At 38.3% G+C, this 22,585-nt stretch overlaps 1 protein-coding gene across 3 annotated transcripts in view; it reads right to left on the bottom strand.

Annotated features, from left to right (window-relative positions):
• MLLT3 (MLLT3, super elongation complex subunit) overlaps positions 1 to 22,585 on the bottom strand; it is a 286,851-nt gene that overhangs the window by 13,131 nt on the left and 251,135 nt on the right. For all 3 annotated transcript variants that reach the window (XM_013993522.2, XM_003121886.6, XM_013993520.2), the window contains exons 6-8: positions 9,251 to 9,326; positions 7,261 to 7,390; positions 4,312 to 4,411 (exon numbers count right to left, since the gene is read on the bottom strand). In XM_013993522.2, coding sequence (XP_013848976.1) covers positions 4,312 to 4,411; positions 7,261 to 7,390; positions 9,251 to 9,326 — 306 coding nt within the window. The remainder of the gene's footprint in view (positions 1 to 4,311; positions 4,412 to 7,260; positions 7,391 to 9,250; positions 9,327 to 22,585) is intronic.

The raw sequence follows: 22,585 nt of genomic DNA, 5'->3' as shown, positions 1-22,585 counted from the left end.
ATTGTTGGGAATGAGACCTGGGGGAACATTGGGCGCGGAGACACACACACATACAGCAGTAAGTAGGTCAGTAGATGGCACTCCTCGCCAACTCAGACACGGGGCTGGGCCAAGCAGCGCCGATCTGCTGCGATTTCAAGCAAAAGGGAATACCAGTAACTGTGTGCTTGCCTTGTGCCTTAGAAAACTGAATTCTGTTCCCATCATATCCCGCCCTGTACTCCCCCATCCCTCTCCACCCCAAGTCCCTGCACTCTGGGGGGTCACAGTCCCTGAAAACCCTCTCTTTGCAATACACAGCTGTTGACTAGGTCGAGAGAGTTCTACCACCTTCCCTTCAAAGCAGAAAATAGTACATTCAGGGCCCCAAAGTCCCACCCTACACATTCTGTAAGGGCGACGGCACAGAAGGCCAAACTACATTGAAATCCTAGTTTCTTTCTTCTGAAGCGGCAGAGGCAGGAACAAAAGCTCCGGGTGTCAGCGATCCGCCTGGAGTTACTGAGTGGCTGCCCAGAGAGGGCTCAGTTAATCTTCCTGCTTTGATCTCTCCCTGCTCCAAAATAAACAGCTTTGTCAAAACCTCATTCTGAGAGCTGAGCCATGCTGAAGACAATTGTTTTATTTATGATCATTTCTTATCTTTAAGGAAATGGCTCCAGAATAGAAAAGTACGGCTCCGTGTCTTCCACAAGCTGATTTCAAACCAGTTTAACTGGATCGACTCTTTTTATGTCATTCAACATGCCTGGCAGGCTGATAGGTGATTTATGATATTCTGAATATTAACTCAGGTCCGATGGATAGCTTCCTTCCTTTAAGCCCCCTCTTTCCTCCCTCCCTTCAATACTTTCAGCCAAAAAGGAGCTGGAATTTTGATTTTGTTTGAATATCACATAAGGGAGGTTTGGGGGGGAAAAATCTTTGGTTAAAATGATACAGCACTATTACTCCCTGTTAAGCTGGACAGGGAGAAGCAGACACCCAGACTGCTGAGACGTACCATTTATGTACAGTAGTCTCTGAAAATAGAACTATGATGAGGTGCACTTCTATCCTTAATCTGAGGATATGGCTTGAGAATCAAATTTTCAAGATTATTATTTTTCTGTATTTCTTTGTGAGGACTGACAACTCAATTAGTCTGCAGATGGATTCACTACTGATGGGTCTTTCATGTGAATGATCACTAGTGGCTCCTAACAATACTCCAGTTAATTACTTGCTTTGTTGACATGTGGATCCTTCTCTCTCTCTCTGTTCACTTTTTTCCAAGAGTTAGAAAATGTTTGATTCAATTAGCATTTTCCCCTCTTCCTCATCCCTAGAAGACTGAGAAAAGATAAGGGGTACACAGCCTCGCTTGGCAATTTACAGAAACCTGAGAGACCACTGTCAACCTGCAGACAGAGAATAGCCGAGGGATACAGAAGACGGAAACTCCCATTTCACAGTCTGGCCTTCCCTGCATGTTTTGGTCTTTTTTTTTTTTTTTTTTGTCTTTTGTCTATTTAGGGCTGCACCTACAGCATATGGAGGTTTCCAGGCTAGGGGTCAAATTGGAGCTGTAGCCGCTGGCCTATACCACAGCCACAACAACACGGGATCCAAGCCGTGTCTGTGACCTTTCACCACAGCTCACAGCAATGCCGGATCCTTAACCCACTGAGCAAGGCCAGGGATTGAACCCGTGTCCTCATGGATGCTAGTCGGATTCATTAACCACTAAGCCACAACGGGAACTCCTGTTTTGGTCTATTTTATACGAGCTTTCAGATCACCATCATCATCATATCATCATCACAGTCACACAGACATGTAAGACTGAAAAACACATTTCCAATCAAAGGCATAGGCCCAGGGAGATAAGCGCCCTGGCAGTATATGTATCTCCTACCCTAAACTAGTTAAAAGTGAAAGCATATGGACCTCCTTATTAAGCTCATAGGTGTATGGAGCAAGTGACATCTGAGTGTTCCTGACAGATTGATGACTCACATGTGTAAAGCTACATTTGTCAAATAAACATATGCCAAGGAACCAGTGGTATGCTATTTAATCGGATAAAGTAATTTTTACCCTTTCTAGATAGATGATGCTATTCGTTTTTGCTTTTGTTTTGCTAACAGGTTAAAAAAAAAAAAAAAAAAAAAGGCTCGGTGGAAATGAACCCGACTAGTATCCATGAGGATGTGGGTTCCATCCCTGGCCTTGCTCTGTGGGTTGGGGATCTGGCATTGCCGTGAGCTGTGATGCAGGTTGCAGACGTGGCTCAGATCCTGAGTGGCTGTGGCTGTGGCTGTGGCTGTGGCGTAGGCCGGCAGCTGTAGATCTGACTGGACCCCTAGCCTGGGAACCTCCCCATGCTGCAGGTGCAGCAGTAAAAAGTGCCAAAAAAAAAAAAAAAAAAAGAAAAAAAAGAAAAAGAAAAGAAAGAGCCTAAACCTTTCCCTGAAAGCAAGACTACCCATTCAGAAAGGGATGAGGGACAGTTCTGCTTGTAGGGCAAGATGGGGGCTTCTTGGAGCTGCATTTATTTAGCAAGCGCAGTCTTAACCCTGACTGGGAAAGACAATGAAGGAAACTAATGAAGGGCACAAAAGCACACCCTAGTGTCCTTTACTCCTGGCATTGCCACTGCCACAGCCCAGGAAGTATCTTAATTCTAATTCGCCACTGGGGGCAGAACTCAGGCCTACATAGGTTTAAATTGGATATAAAATATATTCAAGATCAGAATACTATTCTTTTGCCAGCCCATACAAACACATCTTCACAAAAGAATCCCAAGCTATCTAGTTAGCCAGCCTGGGGCTCTTCCACATTGATTGGCAATGACGGTTATGCACATTGTCCTCACTTTCCCTAGAAATGCTTGACTCATACTGAGCAGCCACACCGAGGTGAAAGCTGGCTTGGGCCATGGGCATGGCTGGCACTAGAGATGGAGAAACGCATGGACTGCGGGGAGTCAGGCAAAGGAAGAAGAACATACAGCTCCTCAAACAATCAGTCTGTAATAGATGATGAGGTTGGGCCTGCAGTCACATGTAGCGCACAAAGAAACTGAAGCTGAACTGTAACTGGTGAGGCAAAGAACACTGATATTATTCCTGCTCAATAATGGAGGCTTAAGCTGTAGATTCAATTTTAAATTTCTTAGTTGTAAAGTTGAAGACATTTTTGCTTATGCTTTATACAAAATATAAAAAGACAAAGCCCTCTGCTTTAAAAATCACATTTTCCCAGTAAAACAAAGATCACAAACTCAAGGACAAGGCCCTTTAAAAGCCCAGGACACCTGTGCAACATAATAATTTCATAAAAACTGCAGTTCTTTTATTTTCAAGTTAATATATTGATATAGTAACTTGAATTAAGCAATTATTGTGGTGGTCACATGGAATATCTAAACAAAGAAATAAGAATAACACGGTAATAGTGTATCAACTCAATGCACAATGAGGTTTTTACAATCCTTGCAAATAGTTTATTTTAGCAAGTATTTAAAAAATCCCAATCTTAATCATTTGTTTAACAAAAGCTCTTCATCACAGCTTTCAAAGTTCTGCCTAGGCCTTATCAAATACCTATATTCTGAGTTGAGTATCAGTAAGTTTTCCTCTAGCTAAATTTATAACAACAGTGATAATGACCATAATTTACTCTGTATTTTATAAACTATTCTTTACAATCCCAAGTGATAATCTTTTGTTCCTGGATAAGCAGAGGCAGAGCACCTATAATAATTACCATCTATCTTCAACTGTTTGCCAAGAAGGTATGAGCAATGCCTCATGCTCTTTGCATATATTATTTGTTTCTTCATGTGTAAATGGGGATATTGGGAATATTAATACTTACCTCCCAGTAGCCAGCAAGGTAGACATTAATAGCCCCATTAACAGATGAGGAAACTGAGGATAAGTTAAAAGCTATCTTCCCACCAATTAATTACTGTAAATTAGTAAAACACAGGACCAGACTTTATACTAGCTCCAAAGGTTACATTTTTTCTAATTCATTAAATAGCCTACTTCCTACTGAGAGGGAAAATATACAGCAATCAGGAGTAAATGGGCAACTCTTTTGGTCACCATCCCTTCCTGCATCTATGTAATAACCCATCCAATGGAATATACTTTTCTTGACAACAGAAGTTCTTACTCTATGTGTTTATTCCGAAGGTTGTAGATTCCCACTTATTTGCTCTCAAGGGGGACTTTGTTTAAAATTTAAGGGCTAAAATGTTTTGTGTGCTGTGTAAAAACGATCACATCTAGTTCTGCCGTCTTGAGACGTGCAACTTACCTGGTTGTTGTTGGTTTTTAATAAGGGTGGCGGGGGTTCATGATGGAGGGGTGAGGAAGCGGAACTGCTTTCACTATCGCTGCCATCACTTAAGCTAACTCTGAAAAGAAATAGAGAAATCATGTGCATTATTACATACAATTATGGAATTATTCAAGGAAATAGATGCAGAGAGCAACGAATCCAAATGCTAGTCATCGGAAATGTGTTTTAACTTACGACAACTACCACGTTTTAGCATTTACTTTGGACTGGAACTGGGTTAACTGTTTTACCTGAGACTTCTTATTTAACAATCCCCATTTCACAGATGAGGAAACTGAGACTTGCAAAGACCGAATCACTCACAGGGTCCCAGAGGTAAGAATGGTGGTTCTAGGATTCAAACTCAAGCAGTATGACCAAAAGCTGGTGCTTGGCCAGTATATTTTACTGGCTTCATTTTTTCATGTAACTCCCTGTTTCAGCTCCATCCACCTACTATCATAAGCATGTCACCCAAGCTTGCAGGTTAGCAAAATTAGATAGTTCACAGGTTACTGCCTTTTGTTCCTCTTTCCCCATGCTTATTTGCTACAGGTGAAAACTGTACAAATATAGCTAAAATATAGGCTGCAGGAGTGCAGCAGCTGCTAAGAAAAATATGAACCACAGCCATTTAGGACTGACAGCTGAGGGTGACTAAGGATGAAATGCGTGAAGCCCAACCAACACTACCACCAATCATTTCTACTGTGTAATGATGCAAAACTGACCCTAGTTCTGAGCCCTGCTACAAAAATTCATTGGAAATACACCACAGCAACATGAAAACACAGCACGTTTGGGATAACTGTTTTAGAAAAATACAATGGGATCTTTCAACAACGAAAGACAATAAAAATATCATCCCCTCCCCAGATATTTCTCTTTTCAGAATAAAATGGACTTTTAGCCAGAATAGGAGATATTTCTTTAGTCTAATCTGCTGAATGTATGTGCTCCTTTGGAAATGTCCTTTAGTGTTTGCTCCCTGTCTTTGGTTCTATAGTAACCTAACATAACATTCTTCTCAGAAACAGAAAATGCTTTAGAATCTGGCTAGTTTTTCTTTCACTCTGAACAGGCAATCACATTCTAGGTCTGTAATATATTCAGAAAGACAAGATACAAGGCAGGAAATGAAAGGGAGATGCTGGGATATCCTTTTAGTAAAAACTGATGGAACTTGTTTTTCTTAACTAAATTACATTAATGAAGTGTTCAGTTGAAGCACTGCTTTAAAATGCTTCTTGACTGAAGTGGAAGGCTGAGTATTTAAACTGATTAAACAGTTGAGACTTCACAAGTGCAATGAAGATCAAATGTTACGCTGGCGGGGGCTGTGCTAACTGCACGTGTCAGGAGGGGAGAAGAGCCTTTCTAAAACAGTGCATCACATCAGTCAACTCACCAACTTGTAAGATCTGACCCATGGTGACTCAGAGGACCCATGGCCCTCAGAGGGGCCAGGAAGGCGCTGCTTATCACAGAATGGCTAGATCTTCTACATGACAATAACTTGGGAAACTGTCTAAACAGGCCATGCATTTTTCACCAGTTAAATGGGAGAGCAGTCAGTGGTCTGGATTTTGGTGTATGATACTCCTTACCTACAAGTTTTGGTCCATTTGTAGTTTTTTGTTTTGTTTTGCTTTTTTGTTTTTGAAGGTTGGTTTGTTTGCTTGTTTTGGCCCTATCAGTTTTCTTCTTGTCAGATTAAAAAATTCTAAAGGGAAATGTTATAAGGCCAAGGCCATAAGGTACCTTATTTTCTCCCATTTAAAAGGAATAGAGGAGAGTTGCTGCCATGACTCAGCAGAAATGAATCTGACTAGCATCCATGAGGATGTGGGTTCAATCCCTGTCCTCACTCAGTGGGTTAAGGATCCACTGTTGCTGTGAGCTGTGGTGTAGGCCAGCGGCTATAGCTCCAATTTGACCCCTAGCCTATGAACTTCCATATGCCGAAGGTACAGCCTTAAAAAGACAAAAACATTAAAAAAAAAAAATTTAAAGGAATAGAAACGGGTGGGTTTGGGAGACAAGGTAGAGAAAGAGGTATTGATATTGCAATAAAGAAGAATCACTGAGATTTGATAGGCCATATACTATAAGGAGCCACTTCTCAAAGGACACTAAGGAATTACCAATTAACAAATATATCTGGACATATCTGTCCAGATCACATTCTTTTTTTAGGAATGTTAGGGCCTTCTACACAGAAATGGGTAATGGGGAAAGATTTAACACAACACATTATAAATGTGATTGGATTTTAAGTTCAAATAGCTTCATATTTTTTCTACTCAAAATGCATTGAAATAAGCAGGCCTATTTGTTTTCCTCATGATAAAGAAGGAAAATCCTCAAGGCAATTTCAAGTTAACTATTAATTATAAGTGACATGAATTACCACCTTATAATGTAGAATTATGCCTCACTGCACTGAAACTACTTAAGGAATCTGTCAGCACACTTAAACACACAGGTGATCCTAATTTTAATTAGGTCACACACATAATTCATTGAAGCCAATTATGTATTTCTACCTACAAACAGCAAACACATTTCCTCAAATTCTGAGCTATGTACAGCAACGGATCTACATAAATTCTTTTCAAATGAAAACAGTTTATTCCAGCAGCCAGTCTTGGTACCTTAGCATTTACTTTCAAGAGCAAGGACTTCTAATACATTTTCCCTATAAAATTTATAGAGGAAAGGCCTCTCCTTTCTGAGAAAAAGGGATACATAGTGCCCTGTAGAGGTGCGTGTAAGCACGCTAAGGTGCCCCAACTTAAAAAATGAATGTGACCACCTACTGCCATTGTTTTTGGTGTATCATACCTTTGCCATGCTTATACTACCAGGTCTGGTGAAAAGGTATGATTCCATCACAGGGAACCCCATTCCTTCCAAGACACTCACCTGCGACTTCGGCTGCCTCCTCTATTTACAGGTCTCTCCATTTCGGAGTCATTGTCATTATCCTCTGCCTCATCTGATTCCTCTTCATTGTCATCAGAATGCAGATCTTTCATTATAGACCTTAAAGGACCTGAGTAATGACAATGAACCACACGCAATCAAACATACCACTTCAGACACACTTAACCATGTCGGACACAGGGGGAATGCTCACCAGCACAGAACACTGGTTAAAAACTATCATTATCATATATGTATATATATTGTTATCAAATATATTTTTAAATTATGTGACAAATTTGGAAGTTTCTGGAATGCAACCTCTGCCAAAACACTGTTGTCTTCATAATGGATGCCCAAAAATGTTCATTCAAAAATCTCTATTTCCTAGGAATTTTTTTCTATGCACTTTTCTTCCCTAAGAAAAATCATCCTTAAAAAGAAACAAAAAGATCTGTTCGTAAATTGCATGTTTTGTTAGGTTAATCCATGTATTGAAAAGTTGAGACTAATAAATCACCGTGGTTGTAACTTGTTCTTAGCAAGGCAGCCTTTGTGTGGTAGTTTTTGATCTATTAAGGTTTAGCTGTTCCTTTTATTTCAAGGTCAATTTCAGGTCAAGCAAGCATTTCAGTCAAGTTCAGATTATAAAGTATTTCAATTCCGTGGTGTAATGTCCTATCTCTGATCTTCATATTGATCTTGGACACAAGGTCTTGCTGCAACAGTTTTGTGTAGGCAGTTTTTACTTTTTAAGAAATTCCTGGCGAAATACTAGCAGGTCTTTACATAAATAAGACCATGTAATAAATCAGGTGCCCAGAAGATTTAAAAGAGTATCCAGTATTAGATGGGAGAGAAAAATCGAGTCAGAACTAATTTTATTCTAGAATTAGGAAAAAAAAGCTAAAGAAAAAAATCATTAGTATGGATTATTTTCACTTTATTATTCATTTAAGTGTGATGAAAACAAAAAGGATATTTCTAATCTTAACAGAAGAGATTGTAAAGCAATTGAGAAAGTGAGAGAGGTGCTTTTCATTCTGGATTAGCCAATTCCTAAAGTCTAGTCTGTGACAGGAATATCTGAGCTATCACTAACTCCCTTCTAAAAGAGGATTGACGCTCTACAGTTTCACATTCTGCAAAACCGAAATTTCTCTGCTTTCGCAGTGGTCTTTCATCTTTGGAAGTCAATGGGACAAGAACCCTGAGCGGCCAAAATGAACAGTGTCTTTTATTTTTTTCCTGGAAGCTTAGCCTTAGCCCAAACACATACGACAATTTAATCCTTTTCAAAACATACAAGGCCATCAGGAATTCAATGTGGTCACTGAAAAAAAGGTAATGTGCAACGTGATGCTCAGACACAAATTATTTCTTGATGTTATCTCACTTTTCATGCTAAAAAGCAAAAAAAAAAAAAAAAAAAAAGAAAAGAAAAAAGCAAAAAAAAAAGGGGGGGGGACCACTTGTGAAGAGTTTCCACATAGGAAAAAGTGGAAAATAGATTTAGTTAATGTTCTGGTTTAAATTTTTTTTTTATTAAATTTCTTTGAGTTCAAGTAGAAGAAAATAGAAAGACAGCAAATTAACTCTCCAAAGAAAAAGGTCTATTAATCTGTAGAAAAATAATAAAACGCAAGATATCCAGGAGGGAGACTAAAAACCTATTTCTCTCTGTCAAAGCTTCTCAAGTCCAGCTTCTGCTATTGTATTTCCTTTGGGAACTCCCTGGAATGGGCTGTGTCTATAATCCTTTTGTAAAATGGGACTCTGATGGCAGGGACTGGAAAAGGGGGAATTTCTAGAGGCCAGCCTCATACATTAGAACAATACTCAAGTGCATTCCTAGGGGAAATAAATACAACTGCATAAAAGCCAAGTTATCATTCAAATAATAAAACAGTAGAAAATAGGCCATAAATCAATTCATTGAGATGTTTTTATAAGAAAAATGTCTCCTTGTTGGCCTGGGAGATGTAGGTACCTTGTTGCCTGGTCTGGGACGGTGTAAAGCTGGAGCTGGAACTGGAGCTGGAACTTGCAGGACTGGGTTGTTCAGACTTTAAAGAGGAAGAGAAAGGCAGCATCAGTAAATGTACCAGACACTACACATCTACAATTATAAACAATTGTTGTCACATAGATATATTTTGCTCTGGAAAAGCGGTCTGACACTGTGCAATAAAAATGACAACAAATTGCCTTGTGTCAAAAATGCTAACATGGGAGCATCAGTGTCCTTTTTGTTTTGCCCACTGTATTTTTATTAGAGGCGGAAACAAGTATAAAAACTCAAGGATGAAGAGAAAAACACCTGGGTGTTACATGAGGAAAGAACCTGGCTTTGATTCCGCTGCTATGTTTACTCCTTTCTGGATCTCTTCCTAAAAGATACCTTGATTACCCTTTCTGCAATGTTTGATTGACTCAACTGGTTAAAACATAGTGGTAATGAGGCCAAGGTCATTAGTTCAATCACATTACGAGCCAGTTAATTTCACTCTGGTCCAAGGCCGTGACCCAATCCTAACCCCATTCATCCACAGTTCACAAATGGAGGCCAATGTTCACAAGGAGACCTGGCCAAGTCCCACACATGAGTCAGGGAAAAATATTCCCTTTACTTTGACAACAAGATGACACTCTTTAGTTCCACAGCCCAGTGATGCAGAGAAACAGCACCCTAATACGCCCCACTCTTTCACTCACTCCCAATGCAGTTTCTTCATCCCTTAGTACCCAGAACAAGTTCCATGTCTTCCCCAAACCCACTGAAAATACGAATTATCTGTTTACTTATCAGATAAGCTGCAGTATTATGCTACCACTGCTGGGTATGCCTTTTCTTTTCAGTAGCCTGCCCGCACTGGAAAAAAGCAGAGAGTAGGCATCTGTCTGGTGTTCCTCATACTGAGCAACATGCACCGCACACAGCAGTGCTCTGTATCTGTTACTGAAGGCAGCACACTAGGCCCTCTGTTCCACCATCTGCCTGTTTTTATGAGACTTGATAGTAGGTAAGGATGGTAAGAGAAAACACATGGACAGAACCCTGCAGAGAAATTGATCACGCCATCACCCACTTGAATTTTACATATTTAAGGTCCAATTTAGTTTAAAATAACTTAATGTCAATAAATTGCATTGGCAGAGTGGACTATTTCTATCCCATTCCTAACATGCTCCTAGTTTCAACTACATACTCATCTGAGAAACATCTGAGGTCTTCTCACATATAGGACACATCTTTCTGCTTTGCTCAGTGGTTGACTATGTTTGTAAGGGCCATGTGGAGGGACAATCTAAGAGCACAATCTGAAGCCACACTGTGGAATTCCCATGGTGGCTCAGTGGTTAATGAACCCGACTGTCGTCCATGAGGACGCAGGTTCGATCCCTGGCCTTGCTCAGTAGGTTAAGGATCTGGCGTTGCCGTGAGCTGTGGTGTAGGTCGCTTGGATCCTGAGTTGCTGTGGCTGTGGCGTAGGCTGGCGTCTACAGCTCCAATTGGACCCCTAGCCTGGGCACCTCCATATGCCATGGGTGTGGCCCTAAAAAGACAAAAAAAAAAAAAAAAAAAAAGTTGCATTGTGAGGATGAGAGTCTCATTTCAGTTCACGCTGCAGTGTTCCACCCCTGATTTCCGCACCTCTGCTCCAAGCACTGAACCCACCAGCCCCTCCTCTCCAAGCAACACCAAGCTCCACAGCCTCGGACACAAGGAAGCACTTTCAGGCATTCCTCGTGCACACTTCACATCCCCTGGCTGGATGGGAAACCAGGTGTCAGCAATCTACCACTCATCCTGCAGGAAAAGAGCCAGACAGGATGGCTAATGAGCAGCAGGCGGCCCACCAACCTTCACCACTATGAGATTTCCTTGAGATCTGCAGTACAAGGTCCCACACGCCGCTGTTTGTGGCCCACAAACAAGATCTGGTTTAGGAGTACAAATGCCTGTGGGAGGTACTCTTCATTTCTGTCGAGTGGCTCTTCCATGGTCGAGTCACTATGGTGAGTTATACAACTGAAAGGGCATTCAGTCGGCAGTGCTGTGTGATGCCCAGCTGCAAGACATTTCTCCCCGGGTCCACAGAGTACTCCCTTTCCTCTCCAAGCTGCTCTTTTCAGCCATGAAAAGTGTCTGCAAACGGTATTATTTTGATAGCTCTGGAAACCATCTGGGAGCCAAAAGAGAGGTTTCCTTACAGTGAACAGAGAGAGCTCTTAATTCCCCACCCTGCCTGGCCAGGACACGTCGCACTGGACTTAAAGGAGCCGTTCTACCAGAGCTATTTGCTGAGAGTGACATTAATCAGGTTCAAGAGGATGAGGGCCATCTCTCCAAATACCCCATGCTAAAGGTGACCCATCTGTCTCAAGCACCATGCCAATGCTGGAACCAAAGCTGGACGCAGCCTTCTTTTAATTTCTTAACCATAAAAAAGGTTAATAATTCCACAGTTGCTAACCATCGGAAAACTGGCAAACAGCAAAGGACATAATACAACAGGAGAAAAAGGCTTTCTATTTAACATTTATCATTAACACCCTGCCTCTTTCACAAAGCATTTGAGGAGATTTACAATAGAAGACATGTTAATTCAGTGAAAACATTAAAATGGAAAGTTGAAAGCAACAGAGGTAGATGGAGAAGGGTAAGATAAGCGATGGGCAGAAAATTCCAATGTCCAGGAAGCTTTTTGCAATTAGGACAAGGAACTGTGGAATTTTAGAGCTGAGGAGATGATTGAAGGTGGTGATTCTCATACGTTCATGCCCATTAGAATTAACTGGAAGACTTGTTAAAATGAAGACTTCTGGGGGTGGGATTAACATATACCCACTACTGTATATGACATAGAGAACCAACAAGGACTTACTATGTACCATAAGGAATTATACTTAATATTTTGTAATCACCTATAAGGGAAAAGAATCTGAAAAAAATATATGTATATATAACTGAGTCACTGTGCTGTATACCTGAAACTAACACAACACTGTAAATCAACTACACTTCAATAAAAAAATTTTCTTTTCAAATGCAGACTCCTGGGCCCCACTCCAGGGTTACTGATTCTGTAAGTTTCGGATAGTGATGAGGACCTACATTTCTTACAAGTTCCTAAGCGATGCTTATGCTGCTGTCCTGGGGGCCAACCAGACTTTTGAGAACCACTGCTCGAAGATTCAGAGATTCATAGCTGTGGACACTCATCACAATCAGTTGGGTGGATTTTACACATAAGGAGATTGTGATTCAATATGCTTGGGGGGACATGTTTTTCATAAGTTCAACAAATGATATTAATGAACACCAATGACATTAGGCTAATTACTTTTTTTGATAAATGCAAAAAATATGCCTCCCATCCCCCCCACCTTTGTGTCCATACCCACAGCATATAGAAGTTCTCGAGCCAGGGACTGAATCTGAACCATGGCTACAACCTATGCTACAGCTGGGGCAACATCAGATCTTTAACCCACTGCACCACAGCAGGAACTCCAAAAAACATATTTTTGAAAGAATCTTAAGTTTAAAGCATAAGAGTGGGGTTCTCATGGGGCCTCAGAGGTTAACAAACCCGACTAGCACCCATGAGGACGCGTGTTCAATTCCTGGCCTCGCTCAGTGGGTTAAGGATCTGGCGTTGCCATGAGCCGTGGTGTAGATTGCAGACACAGCTCAGATCCTGCGTTGCTGTGGCTGTGGAGTAGGCTGGCAGCTACAGCTCTGATTGGACCCCTAGCCTGGGCACCTCCATATGCTATAGGTATGGCCCTAAAAAGACGACAAAAAGAAAAAGAAAAAAAGAAAAAGAAAAAAAAAAGCATAAGAGTATGCATCATGAGAAAATTTAGATACTTATTGATCAATCCAGAGGTAGCCTCCCTGCACACTCTTCTAAGAATTTTGCAAGAAAGCACCCTGAGTGAACACAGTTACCAGTGAATAAAGACATTTATGAAGTATGTATAATTGTGTTGTGGTGGATGGACCTTAAACTAACCTAAGTTGATCAGGAAAGAATGTAACTTAAATTTTAACTGATCAAAAAGCTCTTCAGCTCCTAGATGAGATGGACACCACCTTAGATTTTATCAAGTCCAACAAAACAGAGCTATAGCTCACTTGAAGACTGCATTTTTTAAAAAAATCAGATTTACTCTCCAAAAATACAAATCAAGGATAATTAGATAAACTAGGTAAGGCTGTTGACTTTATAAAAAAATAGTCACCATAAGCGGGGCTAGATTAAAATCTTTACAGGCCCTAAGGACTGAAGGGATTATGGTGTCCTCCTTTTCCCTCCCTCAGTGTAAGTGCCAAGACCCAAGTTTAGGGAATTCCAATGAGGTTCTGATTTTTCTTCTCATTTAAGACTTGTTTTTGAAATATCAAAATTTTCCTCATTAAAGAATTTTTTTGTTTCTTCTTGCTGATGCCCTAAGCACGTTTAGCTGATCTACTGAGTAATCATGCGCTAGACATGAAGTTTCTTTAAATGGTGTGCTCCACAGTGACAAAAGTTGAGGCTTAATAGTCTCAAATTCTATTGTTCACTAGTGTGTGTTTTGGGAAAGATCACTAAGCATTAGTTTCCTCACAGAATGAGGGCACTGACTCTCACGTAGAAGTGACAATATTAAATTGGTATAAAAAAAAAGCCAAAAAACCCCAAAAAACTGGCTCACTGCTGTTATAATGGTGGCTAAGCAATATTTAGTTACCACAATTATTTACAAGAGATCACAAACTCCTCTACTGCCTAAAATAAGATACGTCCTTACTACAAAAACAATGAGCCTACCAAGATTTGCGATGCAATCTTCAACATTAAATGGCTATGCAAAATCATTTTGTAATGGATTTTCTATGGAGGATTATTTTTGACCAAGACAAGTAAGAAAAACCACATGTTTACAACTCCTAGAAGTTCTTCAAAGAGCACCTGCCAAGGTAGGTCACGTGGCAGGACTTGTAAACTCTGCCATTGTTCCTTATACTGGGAGCAGACTTCCTCCTTAGGTAATCAGAAAACAGAATTATCTTTTCTAATTGGTAACTATATTTATGAACAAAATTTCAACTTGATCTTTAAAACAATAAAAATAAAGGTGGGGGAATTATATATGCCTTTCTTTAGGAGAAAGGAAGAGAATTCAGTATAAATAATTTTTTTTAGACATTGTTGCTTTTTCTCCACTAAATTTCTACTTTGTTTAGAAAACACACACCCTGCAATAGGGATTACCTTTGCACAAATATTCAGAAAGACTTATCAAGAATGAATACTAATCAAGGAGGAAAACACAAATGTAATATACTTTTCAAAGACTACCTCACTCAGGATGAATGTTAACTAAACTTATTGTGGCAATCACTGCGAAATATGGGTATCAAATCATTATGTTATACACCTTAAACTAATACAATGTTGTATCTCAATTATATCCCAGAAACTACTTCATTTGGTCTTTCTACCATAAGAACCTGAAATAATCCAAATCAACTTTCAAATATATATTTGATTTTAAAGAAAAATGACATCCATTCTAAACAATTGTAGAGAGTGTTCTTCATCATACAAATGCACTCTATCTTACCAATTCCCATTAATAGGTAACATATAATAATAGCTCTATCAATACAAGGTAAGGTCAAAGCTAAGCAAAGAAATAACTATTGAAAGTTATAAATAAAATAACACTTGCATTTAACTAGATGAATGCAAGAGTGAATTGTTAAAAGACTAGAAACAAGAGGACTTTTCATTTGGTTTTACATTGATAACTGCTTCAAAATAAACACTCTATAAGATAAAAACCTTATACAGAAAAGCATATGAAAATAAGACTGGAAAAATCAGTCAATAACTCTAACCTCTTAATGCATATTTGTGTAGCTCTATCATAGTCTTTATCTGTTCTGCCATGAGAAAGGCAAGTAGACTAAATGTGTCTCCCCAAAATTTGTATGTTGAAGTCCTAATTTCAAGACAAGGCCTTTGGGAATAGTCAGGTTTAGATGAGGTATAAGAGTGGGGCTCATATGATAGGATCTGTGCCCCCCCTCCCCGTTTTTTTGCTTTTTAGGGCCGCACCTGCAGCATGTGGAAGATTGAATCGGAGCTGTAGCTGCCTGCCTATACCACAGCCACAGCAACTCGGGATCTGAGCCATATCTGTGACTTATACCACAGCTCCTGTCAACACCGGATCCTTAACCCAATGAATGAGGCCAGGGATCGAACCCACATCCTCATGGATACTAGTCAGGTTCATAACCTGCTGAGCCACAATGGGAACTCCCTCTGTCCTTATTTAGACAAGACACCAGAGAGCTTGCTTCCTCCCTCACTCCTCCCATATGAAGACATGGTGAGAAGATGGCCAGCTGCAAGCCAAGAAAAGAACCCTTACAGGGAAACCAAATCAGCCAGTACCTCGAATTTGGACTTCACAGCTTCCAGAAATAAATATATAAATAAATTCCTGTTGTTTAAGCTACCCAGTCTATGGTATTTTTGTTATGGCAGCCAGAGCTAAGATAGCAGAACACATTTTTTAATCTCTGTTTTTATAGACAATGAAACTGAAGCACAATAAAATTAAGTGGCCAATGGGTAATATTTAGGTGGACTGCAACCAAGCTTTGTGACTTCTAATCCAGTGCTCTTTCTACTATACCCATTAACCCTGAAAAAGAGATATCAATTTAAAAAGAGCATTCTGAACATACTAACACCCTTTATAATATGAGTGTCAGGGAACCAAGTTTCCTATGTCACTTCAAAACTGAAGTCCCCACCCCCACCCCCATCTAAGGGAGATCTTGTGATCTGCGCCCAAAGCAAACCAGTAGTAAAACAAAACACATCGTCACTGGGTCCAGATGTGTGTATCAATTGCTTCTAACGTTCATCCAGTGAATATTACATTGGACCTTGGCTACTTACCTTACTAAGTTTTGTTTTAAAAAAAGCAAGGAAATTTCTCTTCTGAACTGTCCTGATCCTCCTGATACTGATCAAAAGGACCAGTAAGCACCTCAGGCAACACACTACAATCATTATTTGCCTTCAGGGATGATCTACCCAACTCTTTTCTCAGCCCTTCTATATGATTCCCATAAACTCCAGTGGTTAAAAAAAAAAAAGATTTTAATGCTTTAAATAACCTGTCAACAACTCTTTCTTTGAAAACAGGTTTAATTGAAGCTGGAATCTTTAATGCTAATTACTCGAGGCTGTGACCACAGGTAAGAAACCACACATCACTTTGGCAAACCTTTATTTATAAGTATTATGAGTGAAACTGCTGTGAAATTATAATTGTATTTAGTCTCTTGGGCCCTTCTATTATCAAAAGCCATTGATATTGATATGCCCATCACTGGCTTGCAATAGAGCAAGATCCAAAGAACTGCCCTCCTTATGGTTAGCAAAACAGTAAAGATCCTTATTTCAGTTATATTTTCAACTTACAGAAGAAAATCATCCTGAGTGCCAAGATAATTGGCTTTATATTGAGGTGCCACCATCTCTACAATTGCATTTGCTTTCTTTGTTATTATCATCATCTTCACTATTATTATAAAATGCCATCATCTTTTGTACCCATCACTGTCTGAGAACACAAAATCCCATTAGGAACCGAAATGGCCTTGGGGAACAAGGGTCTATAAATCTTTCCATAAGACCCTTTTCCACACTTAGGGATGGCTATAATTTTCTTTTAGCTTCCTCTCTTTTAAAAAGAGGAGACTCAAGTCTTTTATCTCTCATCACCAGTTGTACTTTGAAGGCTGCTACTGACTACTGTGGCTGGAACATGTGATCTTTCAAAAAATCCAGTTGTTGCAAGATGGTGTACATGCCAGATGTGTTCTGAAAATTACTCACTTGTTAAGAGCTTTAGGAATGAAAAATCATCTGGACACAGACCATTTACAGTGGTACCACCTAGGTGCAAGACTGTGTGCCCAAAAGTTGAGCTGCACAACTGGCTCTTAATATACCAGATTACAATCTGGTATAATCTTAGAGACTTACCTTTTAACTGGTCTTTCTTTTTCTCCCCCTCTGCTGTGTTTTAATGGGAGGGGAAGAAAAAAGTTACAAGTGAGAGGGTTTAGAGCTGTAATGCCTCACAAAAGAGAAATAGGAAGAAAAAGAAATTTCCAATAGAACTGCCCCACAATTGTTATTGAAGCTTACCAATGAACATCAAAATATCACTGCTCATCAGTTAATGATAAGATCCCTTAACTACTGTCAGAAAAACTATTTATTTACTTATGATATAACCAAACTGTGTAGAGCACAAGACACTTGAAACAATGAAAAAGTACTAATATATTCTCTCCAAGGGCACTGTTGAATTGATCAAAGTTCTAAAAGTACATTATATGTGGTTATAGCTCTTCGTGTGGGCTTATACAGTTTTAAATATTAAATTAAATAGAATGAATTCAGAGTATTATAAACATAGTACTTAACTGAAGTAAAACACAGATATATCAAAAAAGATCATCTTGACAAAATATTTAACTGAATTTCCTTAACTTTAGGCCTTTTTAAAAAATGGCTTCCTTAAAAATGGTCAGAGTATTTGGTTGATACCAATAGAATCCTTATAGACTTACACAAATGTCAGGAAGTGTTATTGATTTTAATCTTGACTATCTTAGAAAATTTCCCCCATTAAATGTGAGGCTTAGATTTATTACCATCGCAGTAGCATCAAGAGTTCGTTTTATTTGCTAAGCCCTTATTTCCAGGGTGCTTTGACTTCCAAAATAATCAAAATCCACTGGAGAAAAAAGTATTGCTTTAAAACTGTCCAATCAACATCAGGTTAAAAATGCAACATCTCATTACCAATCTATACAAAAAAGATTGTTGATAGTTTCAAGGGCTATCTCTTTACAAGCCTGTATCTTCCTAATTAGAATAACTGCATATTTTGGGTAATATATTGGAGCCCTTTTTTTCTAGATGAAAGCACCCTCAAGTTCCTCGGTTACCCATAGGGGTAAAAGAAAGTAATAGAACCTTTATTTACATTTCTTTTCTATTTTCAAATTTTTATATGTGCTTTCTTGTACATAATATGTTAGCATGGCTATTGCTATGGGTATAATTTGGAAATATACATATATTGGGGGATACATGTTTGCTAAGAAAGATAAGTTTTAATATCAACTCTTTAGATAATTACTAGTTTTAATTCTGTAATTTACCTGCTCAAATCTTAATTATATGACACAGATTTCAAATTCTGGAGTGACGTGTGCTAAATATAGAAGCCAGAATCATTAGAATTTACTCAGGGACTATTCCGATTTTTGTATTTTATAGTATTTTATGCTCAAAATTGACTTAGAGCTTACATTTTTAAGTTAAATAAAAAGACTATAACAGAGTTGATAAGAGGTAACACAAACTTATTTAAAAGATTTCAAAGTGCACATCTCAAAATAAAAACCCAACAAAAAATATTTTACATGACCTTCTTATCCCCTGAAATTTGAAATTATCTTCATGTGGCTCTATTGCTGAGACTCTAATCTTACATTCTTTACTGAAAATCACAAAGTATTAAATGAAACTGGAAATTTTACCAAAAGCCTAACATCTAAATATGCTATATTTACACTTGCTTCCATTAAAATGTTAAGTACTAATAAAACATTTCTAAAAATAAAACTATTTAAAAAATCTTCCTCCTATCTTAATGAAAACGAAAAAATAGCAAAAACACAGCACATTTAAGAGACGGTTTTCATGTGAAAACATTCGGAGGTGAATTTTTTGTTTTCTTCTCAATGTACCCTCTTTAAAACATTGTATTTAGAATCAACACATTCCCTATGGGTAATATTAGATTCTTGTCAAGAATAGGAGGAATGTTACTGCCTATCAGGCTCTAAAGGAACCTACATTTTTATGCACACATCTTATATAAGCCTAACAGTTGCTTTTCTTCATAAATCAATCTATTGTTGCACTTCATAATGAGAAGGCAGATTTACTGCCTTTTACCGCCTTTTCTCACCATCAGAAAGATGCCTATTTGGGTAATAGAATGTTTCTCTTCTTCAAGGGTGTTTGGGATTAGGGAGGCAGGGGCAAGAACCTTTAACATCTGCTCCCTTCAAGTGAATGACACCTCTAGTTCTCACAGCCAGGATGTTGAAAAGCAAATACCCATCAGTTGCTAAAAATTCTCTAACTTGAAGAAGCACACCACTTTAAATGCACTGAAGACACACACATCTCTAAAACACACATTTGGGATTTGAAGGTTATACTGTAAAATGGTAAAACATATCATTTTGATTGCTAACACTATAATTCAAATGCCATAAAATCATCATCGTAGTTAGAACAATAGGCATGTAGGATAAAGACCTTTGATTCCATCACCTTGAATTTTCTCTGACTCAAAACAAATCTCAAGTACCGGCTGGTAAGACTTTAACCATTTGTCATCCCAATATTGTGCAGTAATAACAAAATAGTTTACAATATAGACTTACAGTCTTCTGTTTTTATTTACTCAATTTATTCTTCCCTTAGGGAGAAATATTTAAGAATTGTGAACTTTAGACTTCAATTTAAAAACAAGAGAAAGGCACTTGTCAGCATCTAATTCCTAACCATCTGCCTTTTAAAAATATACACACATGTACTCACCCACTCACTCTAGTTAGGCTAAACATTCTTAGCAAGTAAGTAGCTCTTGATGGATCTAAACAGAAGTTTCAGTAATCATAGTTCTACTTTTGGAAACACAGCTATCTTTAAACAGGCATCATGATTCCTACTAGCAAATGCCATCAACCATAAATTAAAAGCAAACAGACGCCATCCAAAACAAATAAATAAATAAAGCGAGGCAGGTACTGGATTCAGAAGAACCCCTATTTTTGAAGAAAACTAAATGATGTCTTCTGTCCATGAATATGGAGTTTGCCTAGTGAGCTAACACTTCTTGTTACTTTGGGCTATCTTTTGTCACTTAAGCAATGCTTTCTGACAGTTTTACAGGCTGTTATCCCAAGGACTTCAGTATTTATGGCCTTTATTCACTTGGGCTTTCTGCTCTTATCCACTGGTTACTAATCACTAAATAGATTTTTTTTTATGGGGCTGAAATTAGCTCAAAGGATGTCCTTTGACAATGGCAGCTCAGGACAGCACCGGCTAAAGGTCTTCTCCTCGGCCTCTTCCTTGCTCTCCTCAATTTTCTCTTCCTTACAGACACGTTAATGAGGGTTCAGATCCACGCTGTTCAATTAGGGCAACAGCACAAATGATTTACGGCATTCTTAGAGCATGGTTTGGAACCATTTGTGAATTGATCCTCAGAAACTCATTCAATTTCAATATCCCAAGGATGATTTAAAAGCCTAAACTTGTTTCTAATCTTCATGAAACAAGAGCATTTCCTACACGTAGAATCGATATTCAGGAAAAGCTTACAAACCTTACTATACACACAGCATTTGTAGAGCTGCAAATTCTACAATCCTCACTATACACATGCATGCCTGACCATTTCAATATATACATTTTATCTTAAAATGTCAGCACATTTAATTCATAATATGCCATTCAAATTTCACCCTACATAGTAAAGGCTACTTACTACGTTTTTATCCACTACACTTAAAAGACCAAGTGCTGAAAAGCAAGTGGAAAACACAGACTCTTCTTTCCACTTAATTGCATTTGACTTAAAACATCTTCTAAGAGACTGGTTTTTATCTTCTGAACAATGCGAAATGTGTAATAGATCACGTCCTCTTTACCAGCTGGTTGCTAGAAGCTTGTAAGTCAAAACAGTCAGAAGAGTACTGTTTTCTTATAAATTAAAAATCTGAAACAAAACTAGAAATATTGATATTATTACTCTCATAAGTGTCCAGATGAACCGAGCAAATTGTACCATTCTTTGAGCGTGCACCAAGCAATGTGGTGGTGGGGGGGAGAAACCAGCTTTGAAGGAGCACTAAAGCTCCACTTACTGCTCTACAATAGAGTTTACTAAATATGACTCTTCCTGGAATGAAAGGGATTCTTATGATCAGCTTCTGTTTTCTCTGAAATTATGCTGGAATGAAAACATTGAGAAAGGAAATGTTTTTTTAAAAAAAGTTTCTTAAGCCTCTAGACATTTCTATGTCTGGGTAAAAACAGTATGTTCTACCCCATCAGAAAAACAATTTTAACTTATTTGAGCTTAGTATTTACATGAAATTACTTTACCCATTTATATACAACATTGACTATTAGGACATCAAGTGGCTGCATTTAATTTATATAGACCCATATGGCAAATTCTCCTTGAATATGTTTCCAGGAAAATTTATTTCTGCCAATGAATATGCATGCTGACATTCCAAATATAAAACTACATGATTCTCATATTTTGCTAGGAAAAAAAATGGTAGACCTTATTGTCTATGTGTAAAATTTGCCTAATTCTGAATGAATGCTATGTTCTTTAAATTTTATAATTACTTAGTTTGTATTTGTCACATATATTAACCTCTAGGCTGAATTCCATTCAAATAGTCATAGAGTATAACTACTAAAGTAATTAAAAATTAAATATATGTACTTGTATATGAATTTACACACTCATAAATTAACAAAAATAAGACAGTCTCTCTAGGATTATCAAAACCATATTAAGGAAACATTTTAATGTGCAATTAAATGATAGCTAATTTGTATCAAATACTCTAGTGGTTAGATGACAAGGGGTGTCCTGTTATTTTTCAGTAAGTTAAAAACAATGCACTGTTTGCTTCCAAGTCCGAGAAGGATATTTTTTTTTCCTACTCTTAAATCACTCTGGGGAAAAATGCACATCCGGTTTATAAAATCATACTCCCCTTTTATGAACTTTTTCTCTAATTTTTCTTTATTAGATTATAGCATGCTAGAGGCAGATTAGTGGTTTAAAACTGAATTCTTCTATAAATTGAAACCCTATATGTCTTTGACTTATCTCACCACCCTCACCCCCTTTTATTACCTTGTATAACAACCTAGAAGCTATCTTTCCTATGTAGTAACTGCTCACGGTAAATAAACTTTACATACGGCTGGCCTTTAAAAATCAGAAATACAGCAAGCAAAGAAATCATCCTCACCTCTTTTAAAAGAAAACAGAGTAGCTCTCAGGAAAACAGAAGTGCCCCAAAGTTCATGTGTGTCAGCAAGGAGTTGAGAGCTGTTAAGAATGATCCTCTTGAAAAGAAAGAAGTCTCCTTAGGCACCCACATGTATATTTAGAT

Source organism: Sus scrofa, chromosome 1, assembly GCF_000003025.6.
Source record: "Sus scrofa isolate TJ Tabasco breed Duroc chromosome 1, Sscrofa11.1, whole genome shotgun sequence".
In the NCBI taxonomy this organism is placed as follows: domain Eukaryota; kingdom Metazoa; phylum Chordata; class Mammalia; order Artiodactyla; family Suidae; genus Sus; species Sus scrofa.
This window is presented reverse-complemented; position numbering and strand designations above follow the sequence as displayed.